General features: G+C 41.6%; 2 protein-coding genes across 2 annotated transcripts; both read right to left on the bottom strand.

Moving 5' to 3' along the window:
* Positions 1-35: 35 nt before the first annotated feature.
* ccdc28b (coiled-coil domain containing 28B) lies at positions 36-6,537 on the bottom strand. Its single transcript, XM_051391543.1, is given in 7 exon segments — positions 36-1,887; positions 2,017-2,039; positions 3,446-3,600; positions 3,841-4,010; positions 4,592-4,785; positions 4,787-5,014; positions 6,209-6,537. Coding segments are annotated over 6 exon segments (639 nt in total). The 5' UTR covers positions 4,829-5,014; positions 6,209-6,537; the 3' UTR covers positions 36-1,832.
* A 670-nt stretch (positions 6,538-7,207) lies between these two features.
* Positions 7,208-11,695, bottom strand: tmem39b (transmembrane protein 39B). The gene is made up of 9 exons (XM_051395900.1): positions 11,514-11,695; positions 10,637-10,833; positions 10,220-10,439; positions 9,957-10,040; positions 9,509-9,663; positions 8,195-8,528; positions 7,905-8,092; positions 7,698-7,818; positions 7,208-7,586 (listed from the first exon to the last, which is right to left on the bottom strand). Exons 2-9 carry the CDS (start codon positions 10,765-10,767, stop codon positions 7,353-7,355), a joined length of 1,467 nt encoding a protein of 488 aa, XP_051251860.1. The 5' UTR covers positions 10,768-10,833; positions 11,514-11,695; the 3' UTR covers positions 7,208-7,352.
* Positions 11,696-11,899: the final 204 nt, after the last annotated feature.

Raw genomic sequence — 11,899 nt, 5'->3', positions numbered from 1 at the left:
GAAAAATGACTCAAATTCTAGCCAAGAAACACACATTATGCTTTTTAAGATACCTACTTTATTGATGGGTACAGTTACTGCATAAACATGAGATTCTTCCCAAGGGTTTCGTTGTTTTGACCAATTCATATGCAATGTTATCCAGTCTTCTGGTGAATTTACACTTAATATGTAAAATAACAGAAAAAGCTGACTGTTACGTAGAGCTGCAACTATTAGTCAATCAACAGATTAATCAACTATTTTGACAATCGATTCGTTTTTTTATTTTTTTTTTTTTTTTTTTTTATATAAACTAACTATCTTTGGGTTGGTCAGACATGGCAAGACATCTGAATACATCACCTTAGACTCTGGGAAACTGGGATGGACATTTTCTGATGTCTTATGGTCTAAAATATAATCATTAGTTGCAGCCCCACTGCAAAGAATCATTGTCGGGGTACCAAGAATGAGACATGTTTTCATCACTGTTGAGGCAATTCAGGCTAAGGCCTTATAAAAGAGGTAGGCTTAGCAAGCAGTAAAAAAGACTTATGTTACATTTTTAATGCACCAATGCTTTAACATGCTTTAATGTTTCGGATTGATCTCTAATATCACTTTAATTGACCTATGGGGGATTAAATATTATGGCCAAGCCCATTGCTGCCAAGTTTTTAATTAAATACAACGCAAATCATAATCTCACCCCACAAACCTTTTAACTATGAAAGTAGCTGCCATTTTGAAATTGTACTGAACAGACATGTTTGCTAGCTGCAGTACTCTGGATGTGCTGTCCAACACTGTCATCAGCGACAGGTGAATGTCGGACTGGACAGAGTTCCTGTGACCTACATGTTACAGTCGATGATTTCACAGCATTTCAGTAGCAGTGTGGATGAGCTTGTGCTTGGAGGGATGCTGCTACTGGGCCCTCATTCACAAAAAACAAAGCCTAAAGGCAATCCCGAAAAAACACTGCCAAAAACTCAAACTCAAGTTATATTAAACCATCAGTGTCAACAGATACAGTAGCTGGACTGCACATTGGCAAAACATCAATTTATATATGGTATGTAAATGAATCAAATATACAACTAGGTCTCTTCACATAGTCCCTTTAAAATGCACAGTTATAACAAAGGTTGACCTGCTTGTATTAAATCCAGTCCGTTTCCAGTATCAAACTTAAACTATAAAACTATAAAAATGAGGGAGCGTATTTAGAATAATAGCAAAAGTGAAAACTCCCTTTAAAGTTCTGAGCTAACCACAGTGGTGTTGTCGACAAGGGCCAAATATGCTTGCTACTTAAGTATGGCTCACATTTCTTACCTTCGCTAACAGAGACAAATACCTTCTGAAATTACACAAAAGACACGGCGTAATATTGATGACACAAATTCTGAAACTGTCATGGAAATGTGCTTCTTGTGATTGAAAGAAAAACACAAATACAGAACCAAAGACTACACCTGGATTAAATTATTTGTTACCAAATGATGTAACAAATAACTGGAGCCAAGTCAGTCGATGCCAAGAACATGCTGAAAACTTTCTAACATGTCTTTTCCAACAAAACTGTTCCACAAACCCTCTGATCATTTCTTGTGCCATGAATGCGAGGTTTATGATTTTGGTTTAGTGGTCATTTAATGCTCTGCTGCTTTGCGTCACTGTATTGTTCCCTCTGCTTCACTGACCAAATGGAAAAAAGAAATAGCCCCTCCTCCTGTGGATCTTTCCATTCTGTTACTAAGGCAGCTGGATCAATGCCATGGCAACCTGGACGGCTAGATGTTGGGAGAAGATGAGTGCGTGGTTGCCGTCCTCTTCACCTCACTTTGTCAGGGACCAGATGTCTTGGGCAGGTCCTGGTTCTCAGCCAAGTGGAGCTTTTGTCTGAACACAGACACATTAAGGATTCACACAGAATGACTTTGAACTGAAAAACTGATTATTTAAATCCAGTGTCTGCACCCGTAGCGCTGGGTGATTCCCATAAATAAACATTCAATTAGGAAAGGATACATTGAGGTGCTGAGTTCCTCCAGCTGCGGGATCAAATGAACAAGAGGGGAATCATAAAATAGCAACAGCCAAAAATAGAAAATGAAGTGGCGGTACAAGGCGACTAATCACTAAATGTGATCATATTACATAACAGCCTGTTTGTGTCGGTTCATCGTCTGACTACATTGTTTACAAAAGCAAATGGTCAACTTCCTTTCTTATTCACACCAGGCAAAGTCACTTCACAGCCCATCTGCTGTGAGGCACAATTACCTACCGCTGCTACAGCTAACAAGTATTCCTGGCAGCAGTATCTGTCATGAGCTGATGGCTTGTTCTCACCTCCCTCCCACGCACACGCACACGCACACGCACACACACACACACACACACACACACACACACACACACACACACACACACACACACACACACACACACACACACACACACAGAGCACTGCAACTTGCCCAGCATACCAGCCCCAAGCGTGGGTAACTAGGAGCCTCACAACATGCTAACAATAGAAACGCTTTCCAGGCATTCTTGGACTACACATGGTGCATAATATTTAACATTTAAACATACTAGAACTCAGCAAAGCATGCAGTAATGTTAACACTATACTATATGATTAATGTCAGACATGCTTCACCAAATTGTATTTTTATTTTATGTGCTTTATTTGAAGGTTCACAGCTAAGAGTGAAAGGAAGGAAAAATAGTTTTGGTCCACACAATATACTATAGGTCATCCCCTGGATCTGTGTTATCCCCCATATAAAATATTTATTATTCCAATATAACATTTTGTGGTTTAATAACTAAACTTGGGTGCTTACATGACCCATTCATTTAATTCCTTCCAGGTTTTCTACTATATTGTCTTTAAAAAAGGTAAATAAATGGTTTGGCCAGAGTTAAGGATAAAAACAAAACAACTGAATGCAATCAACGTGTGGCACAAGCTGGAAAATGCATTCTGATCGGCTGCTATGTTACTGTACATAATAATTAATACACAATACACTTACCACAACCCACAAAAGGTTTGCTGATGTACATTGGTCAAAAACTGAGTATCAACAACATCATTTCAGTGTTCTGTGTAAGTACTTTACTCCGTAGCCTCAGACGAGACAGTTCATAAAAACCTGTCTCACTCTACACTAAGGAACTGCTAACCTGTTAGAGGAGACTTTCAGTGGAGAGTTTTAACGTCACATGATGCTGTTTGGTGGCTTGTCCACCATGGCAGAGATTAATGAAACACACTGATTTCTTATAATTTAGGGGGCAGTTTTGGGATGCAAAAAGTGATATTTAAAGGCACTAAATATTCAACATTTCATACAGGTTTATGTGAAAACAGAGTTTGTGTGTCTCTTTCTTATGAAAAGAAAAACCCAGATGAGGATGACCTTGTGCTGCTGTGGTTTGTGCTTACATTACAGAGCAGGTGCTCCAGGTTGTGGTCAGAAGCACACTTCCTCTGGTCCTCTGAAAGCTCCTCTACGTGGCTGTCGAGGCTGAAGTGCAGTCGGGCTAGCTTCTCCTGCATCTCGCGCACATGCTCCAGCTGCTCAAAGGAGCACACCTTACCTAGAAATCAGATGAGTGCAACCAGGCAGCTGTTAACTTCTCTGAAGTGGCATCTCTTTTGGTTGCAGAGGGATTACAGCAAAGTCAAAAGTATTTCCATGGCACCAGATTTGTAAAAATAGCACCACAGCTATTTGATTTCAGTGTGATTCAATTTAACAAAGCCACTTTTCAACTGGCTTTATCCTGAGTCTGTAACAGAATATCCCCTGGTGGCCTCTCTAATCAAGGTTATCTTACCAAAAGCCTGTAGTTTGCCTGAGTGAAAGTCATTGAGGAGGTTGAGGAGGCCTCCCTCCATCTCTCTCACATCTGAGACATCTGTGAGAAAGGAGTGCTGCAGGGGGGAAGCCTGGACTACTTTGCTGGGCCCTGCTGGCTGTGGAGCCCGGGGCTTCTCCTTGTGAGGCCTGAGGAAACATCATAGTCACACACACCATCACACGTAAAACAGTATGCAGCTTTCGTAGAAAAAAAATAACGCAATCTTCCTCTTACAAATGAAAAACTGAATTCAAAAGCAATATTAGCAGCTTCTGGTCAATTCAACACACTCAGGGGTTTCACTGCTGCAGCATTTCTTAGGGTAATATAACCAGTAGCTTATGAAGGCTAATGGCTTAGCATTTAAGCTAAATGCTAAAAAAGTAGTTAGTAGTACCATTAAATAAATGGAGATTTATTGGCAAAAGTTACACAGTCACACTTAATGTACCACATATATGATCAAAGTTGACTTCTCCGTCATTGCAAAATGGTGAGAGAGAAAAAAATCAGGTAGTTATTGATTTGATATTGATTCTGATTATATTCACTTACTAATATACTGCACACAGCACAGTATGTGATCTCACATACTGTAATTTAGCCTGTTTGAAAATTAATGAGATGATGGAGGACAAACAACACAAAGAACACAAAGAACATTTGCAGCAGTTGTTTGCAACCAGAGTTTTCTGGAGGATTTTCCTGTTTATGGTGAGACACAAACCTGGTGGTCTTTGGTGGAGCTACGACGGCTGTGAAGACCTCTTTGGGCTGACCTGGTGCTCCTATGGACCTCTTAAACTTGCCCCTGTTCTTGGGGGAAGGTGGCTGCGGCAGGCCGAGAGAGAATGTGGCACTTTTGCTGGCAGGCAGGACGGAGAGTTTGCGGGGGTTGATGGGGGGAGGAGGGGGCTGGGGGGAGAGACACCTTGGGGCTCCGCTTCTTGCGTTTGTCTTCCATTATTACTTATTTGAGTGGAGCTCTCTGGGGTAAGATGAAGGGGGCACTGCCTGGCTGATGTACAGGACGTCCTGAAACAACAAGGGTAGGAAGTTGAAAACCAGCAGCCTTCCCCTCCCTGAGAAAGGTCTCTGTGGAAGATCCTGACTGTGCCAAAATTTGTGCTGCAGCTCAGGATTCTCCACTCTGCAACAAAAATAAAAGGAAAAGCATTTAGTGATGCTTTCATTAGTTTAACAGCATTCCCAATATTGCTTACCTGTCACAGACAAATCTAAGTCAGCAGAGTAAGATTTAAACATTTTAAATTAAGTGACAGTGAGGAGGAGTTTACCACTAATCTGCATCCGTAAATGGGATTTAGATTTAATCTAAGAAATTTTCTAGGTTTTTTTTTTTCCGCTGGTGCAAAAAGTAGGAGTGAAACAGCAGCCTAGAAAGATATTTTTAGATCAGCATCAGTGGAAAGACCTTAGAGAATATGTGTGAAGTGAAGGAGGGCGCATTACTGTTTTGGGGACATTTTATAACCCAGCAAACCGATTATATGAGCTGCAAATTGTCAAAGAAAGCTCCACCGCACTGCAGTGGGCTTTGTGTTTATCTTTTACTACATGAATGACTGGAGTGTACTGACAGGTAATTGACTGAATTGCTGCACCAAGATGCAGAACTTCAGTCCTTTGAGCATACTGTATTTTACACAGATGGATCTAATGTGTATGTAGCTTTCAGACAAATGGCTGAAGGAGAAAATCAATCTACTGCTTATGTGGTAGGATAGTGGAGTTTAAAGGTCTTACTCTTATGTATTGATTTATTATTTATTTACACTCAGAAGTAATTTACATTGTAAAGCATTCACAATAAATAACATTGCAACAAATACAAATATATAAATTAAAACATATTACCGGACTTGTATTGTATTATATTTGATTCTCGTTAGCTGTTCACTTATAAAATACTATATGTGGGCTCATCGATATTAGTATCTTCAAACTATTACAGCAGTAGAGTAGTCGTGCATTATTACATTAACAGACCGAGTGAGTGCATTAGAGTCATTATGATCTCGGTACAGGGCCTAAATAATGCTTTATTCCTTTACAATGGATGAAATCACTGTTATAATGTTATCTCCCAAACACTGCGCCAGCCTCCGTTCAAAGTAGAATCCAAAGATGGCCACTACAGTGATACACAACGGCAACTTTATACGCTGAAATCCTTCACTGGGATTAAACCGACACTGTAGAGAAGCCCTATTTAATGACAGTATCCGGACAGCAGTTTGTTCCACCAGGTTTGTTAAATTCAGCGTGAGAGACGACGTGTAAACAGATTTATCGCCCACGAATGATAACAAATAAGACTTACCGAATCAATAACGCACCAGAGAGCAAACCGGCTGCTGGACACACCGTCACATTTCTCCTCCTGTTAAAGACGCGTAAGTACACTGCACATGAATTGGCCTTTCTAAAGCACGGTGAGGTTGAATTATCCCTGCAGCACCGGAGGAAAATACTGGTGAAATGTAGCGCGCGGCATCGATGCGCTCGGCTCGTGCGAAGCTGTTGTCTTTATCCTTCTTAAAGGGCCAGTGTACGTACCAGTGCGCCCCGCTGCGCGCCAGCAGAGGACCGGCCCTGCAGGGTCACTGTTTACTCTGTCATACAGGTGCAGAGAACAGGATGCTGTGTACCGCTGAACACTCATCAGTTCATTGCAAGTAACCTACTTATATCCGCTGTTTGCAGCCTGAAGGGGTTCAGAGCCACTCTGGACCTGAAGGTACCACAGACAGGCCACACGGGGACGCCAATGTTCTCCATCTTTCGTTGCAGTCCTCATCCCTGTCATTGACAGTCACTACCATTTTACACACATTTTGGATCTATATATACGCTCTTTAACTTTATAAAGTTCTCTTATAAAGACCAGTTTCCCGTCCATGGGCATACACTGCTTGTGGAAGTTACTTCCCTTTGATCACAGATTTTCCTCAAAGAACAAGCACACGTTTACAGAGTAAGAAAAACTCCTCAAAAAGGTTGAGAAAATCTTAAAATGACTGAATATGAGCAACAGATTTAAGAACAAACATCAAACCACTTAAATACAGTTAGATGGTTTTCAAAGTAAAATACTCCAATGGTATACATTTAGTGTTAATAAAATTCAAATCCTTATGGTCTTTCTTTGCTTCCATGTAAATACTAAACAGCTGGTAAAAACAAACTAAATATTGCGCAACATTATAAACTTTCCAACAATGAAGAGTCAATTAATGCACATTTTAACTGTACACATTTTAAGTTTACTTTATGAAACAGAGGCCTCTTGTGGTCAGGATAAATAAAACCCAAGCAAACGTTTAAAGTAATACAAAAATATTTCTTTTTATTATGGCAGATCAGAACAAAAACGGGACACAAAATGCAGTTTGTAGAAAAAATACAGAGCTTTTAGGCATGTTTGTGTTGTTCCAAAGTGAATGCAACCACTAATAACTCGAAGTCTAGCTGACTTTCTGGTCTGATGAGCTGTTTGAGTACGAGTATGCCTTTCCTAGGACTATTCTGTCTCTGAGAAGCTTGAAGAAGGCGTAATAGTTGCTGAAGAGGATCAGAGCCAGTGATATTGTCTGATGCCACTTTTCTGAACATATCAACGAGTAGAGTTGGTAGAATATCATGGCACCTTCCAGGATGATGAGTATGTTCAATATTCGTAAGGGCTTGTTGAAGAAGAACTAGGGGAGGGACAGAGACAGGATGTCATATTAGTATTTTACAAAATAGATTATGTCAGTACAGACTATGAGTTCTCTGTAATCTGCTGTTGCTCATTTAGAAATACTCACATAGAAGCGGTAATGGGACACATCTGATGGAACTGCAACATTATAGTGACCCATAGCCTTGTACACATTCTTATTATGTTTGACCAGAACCCCCTGTGGCCACATGTATTCCTCTGTCCATCTGCACAAAGAGAGACAGCGGGAGTGAGTTTAGGATCGGACTCCAATGTACCTAAAGCTCAGTAATAAAGTACGAGCGGTACATACATGTGCTGAAGGACGTTGGAGCAGAGCGAGGGGTCTACTTTCTGCCAGCAGCCCAAGTGAGCTGCAGCTTTGTGAAGCAGGTCACAGTATCGAGGTGGCAACAAGTGCCTCATGAGGATGACTGATGTACTGACTGACACCAGGATGAACAGCTCACAAGACCAGCGCTTGTCCACGTACTGTGTACTCTGCAGGAAAATACACAGGAAGAAAAATATTAAGGCACTGAGAAGCGTTATTGAAGCATAATAATGATGAAGTTAATGTTTAAAAAGTCCAACTGTTTTCACCTTGACAAACCAGACAGGTACAAAAGCAACATAGTAAGCACTGAGCATCGAGCTGACCAGCACTTCCTTCATCCTCCAGTTGAAGTCCATTTTCAGGTACTCCACCTCCTTGCGGATGAGATCCGGGGAGAGGCAGCAGGCGTGAGTTGGCATGGCCTGGACACCGTACAGCTGGCTGGTGTGCTGCTTCCACGTCTCCTTGAGCACAGTCAAGTAGTCCCTGCCTCGGCCCACGCTGCCCACCTCCTTGGAGCCGATGCTGGCAATGGGGGAGAGCGGACCTGCTCGTCGGAAGTCGCAGCTCAGCCGGAAGAATGGAATATACATCCCAAATCTGCGGAAAACAACACTTACAATTAACTTTTACAATACATAAAGCAAAGCTTCAGCTCTGCCAGGATAGTTGAGCAAATATTGTCAAACTGTATACACACATTTGTGACAAAACGGTCTGCACTGACGTTAAAAATCCAATTAACTATGGCTCCAAAATGAAGGTAGATGTCATGAAAATGTTATCCTATTTTGGAGTCATGTTAAACTTGACCACCTTCAACACATCACTGCCAGTCAACTGGTTGCTGGGGGATGTAGTAGTGTCACCCATAATGAAGATGTTTGCAAACACAGACACTATGGATAACAGTATGCAAACAACATATAGTATCATATACCAGGAAACCTCATTTCCTGGTCCTATATGTTGTTTGCATTCTTATTACAGGCCAGCACTGCATTCAAACTCCATTTCAACCTGCATTAAGTTATCAATATTTAATAAACCCAATGTTTCAATTTAGGCTCACTATAATGCTTAAGATACAACAAATGGATGGAAGATCTGAATGATCCCTTGTGTCTATCAAATCTTGGTATACACAAGTTTTTTCCAACACATTTGATATGCAGCAATAGCAAAGATAATAATAGATGGAGAAAATATGAAAACAAACACACTAGCAGGAACCAAAACAACTATAGCTGCACAACACAAACTATGAAATATAGGCAATATGCATCAGGACTTCATAATGTGTGTGGACAGCATGGAAGCAACAAAAACATTTTCTAAATGGACTTGTTGGAGGAAATATGGAGGAATAAGTGTCCATTAGACAAGCACAGATTATGGCATCACTGTTACCAAGAGAGTAAGTGGAAGGAGCCTGTGGTTACCCTTCAGCTATTAGGTGAGAAACTAGTTCACATTCAGGCCTAATTCCGACAACAGCTGCCCAGACCCAAATTCCCTGAATAACAGTGTGAGTATCTGCTTTGGATACAACCATGTTTGTTCTTCCTGTGGATACTTACGGGTAGCAGAGGAAGAGCAGGCTGAGGACAGAATAGGTTCTGAAGAGGTAAATGAGGGAGCGGCACAGGCTCCAACCTGTCAGCGTTAGCACAGCGAACCGAGCCATCACTAGAAAGATTGAATGAGGGAAGGATAGTTTCCCACTCTGTGATGCCTGGGGGAGAGCAGAGGGAGACACAATAGTCAAATTCATTAATATAAATTTAGCCATTGCACTTTTATTCAACATGGAAACACAATCATAGATGTAAGAGAGAAATAAAAGCACAGCACAAATGGAGTAAAAGGAAAAACATTTTTATAACCCTTCAAAAGAGTTCCACTATCTGTGGTTTAAATCCTGCTTTTGTTTTTGACACAAACAGTACTATGACTATTTCATAGTTGGATGTATATAAACACAGATCATGGACATAAATTCTGTGATGGTCAAAATAGAATTCTTACCTCTTTAACAATTGCTGCAATTAACCTCCTTGCCAGTATGATGATTGTGAACACCAGCATGTTATAATCAATGAGGTGAAAGTTCTGTTAATAAAAATAGTGATTCAGGATTAATGGTACCACCACACCCACCACCTACTGCAGCAAAATGCAAATGTCACAACAACAGAGATACAGATACAGTAACCGACGGCTGCCTAGTAACACCTGATCACCAAAATAAACATGATCGTCAGTCAATAGCTGCCCCACTGAGTGCTCACCAGTGATGTGTGTGACGGAGGGTGTGAGGGAGGGTACCACCACACAGTCTTGTAGATGTTGACATAATGAACAAAGAGGGCAATCAGGTGGCAGAAGAAAAGGTGGAGCTCAAACAGCACGTTACGATCCACAGACAACTCCGGGATCTTACAGTGCTTCAGAGGAACCACCGTCTGTGCAGCCAGCGGGGGGCTGGACATGCATGTTCCCGAACCATTCCTGCAGACAGAAACAGAGCCTTTTATAACATAGTGTATATTATTCTGCTGTAATGTAGGACAACTAGAGTATGGCACACCCATCTCATAGTGCATTCCTGCCGCCCAGATGAGAGAAAATCCTCCCCAACCGTGAGACTGCAATGTTGATTTCCTTACTCTCGCACTGTGTGTTTAGCGGGGGTACATCAGACTTACCTCGTGCGAGATCGCACCCCTGTGACTGGGGAGCTGGTGGAGTGGTTGCCATTGCTGACCGAGCCCGGTTCACTGCTCAGTGGAGGTCTGCAGTACGTGGTACGGTTCGCCCCTCTCCTTCCACCAGCCATCGCAGACACACCCAGGGCTCACTTCTGCCAGCTACGTGTCTAGACTTCTGACTTCTGTCCTTGTACCTGTTCACAACAAGAGAGCTGGTCAGTCACACTGATTTGGGAAGACATGTTTAATAATATTCACTGAGCAATAGGTCTAAATCATTTAAATCAGTCTGTGATATGTATCACGTAGGATATAATTTACCGGCCCAGCATCAATCTGCAGCTGGTAATGACGTTATATTTTGGTCAGTGATTGGATTAGACACAGGGCCGATAATGAAAGGAGTGGCGCGCACAGTCAAAACAAACAAACATTATCTGTGCAATCTTGAGATTTTACTGCCAATCAAAACACGTGTGATGGCAAATACATCAAATCCCCTGGAAAAGTTCTTCCTCATAAATATTCATCACTTACAGCTGGCGTTAAACAAGTTTGTTAATAGCTGCATAGCATCCCTTAATATGGTGCAAGTTTTGCGGAAGCTGGCATTACAAGCTAGCTTAGTAGCTACATCATTTGCTGCTCTTCCCGGGTCAAATAGCTCACAAGAGCCGTTTCTAATCGAGTCATGAGGTTGAAGGCGAAAACAACGTGGACCTGTACAATGAGCGACGGGCTCCAATCTGTCCGCCAAGACCATGCTTCATTAAATACAAAGATTGGGGCCTAGGCTAACTGTATCTCTGGCTAGCTAGCCCGCTAGCTTTCCACCAACCTACTAAACAGGCTAGACAAGAAAATGCAAGCTTACCAGTCTGTTGTCTGTGTTAGATGCTGCTACGTTGCATAGAGAACAAGCTAATCGCAATACATTTTCAGAATATTTATTGAAATACTGGCGTGTTTTTCTTTGAAGTCAGCGAAGACAGTCATTGTTGATGTGAAACTAGCTGCTGATATTCGGGGGGCGCGGATATGTTAGCGACCTGTGGGAGGAGAGTCATTTAAAGGGACATTCCGCCGATATTCACCCCGACGCAACAAGGAAGGGGAAGCAATGTGTTTTATGATAGATAATATACTTCCATGTGTTGTTTATCCTTTGTAATACAACGGCAGGATCATAACAGTGACTTTCTACAGACCGAGGCAGTTGTATATACTGTGTGTATACAGTTCTGCTTGTAGTGTATCATA

The sequence above is a fragment of the Dicentrarchus labrax genome, unplaced genomic scaffold (assembly GCF_905237075.1).
Source record: "Dicentrarchus labrax unplaced genomic scaffold, dlabrax2021, whole genome shotgun sequence".
Lineage (NCBI taxonomy): Eukaryota > Metazoa > Chordata > Actinopteri > Moronidae > Dicentrarchus > Dicentrarchus labrax.
The sequence above is the reverse complement of the archived record's forward strand: the minus strand, read 5'-3'. Positions and strand labels throughout refer to the sequence as shown.

Coding starts and splice junctions, on each gene's coding strand:
- tmem39b (XM_051395900.1), bottom strand. CDS start 10,767: ATGGCTGGTGGAAGGAGAGGGGCGAACCGTACCACGTACTGCAGACCT. Junction 10,041..10,219: donor CTCCGTCACACACATCACTG/GTGAGCACTCAG, acceptor TTTTATTAACAG/AACTTTCACCTCATTGATTA. Junction 7,819..7,904: donor TCCAACGTCCTTCAGCACAT/GTATGTACCGCT, acceptor CTCTTTGTGCAG/ATGGACAGAGGAATACATGT.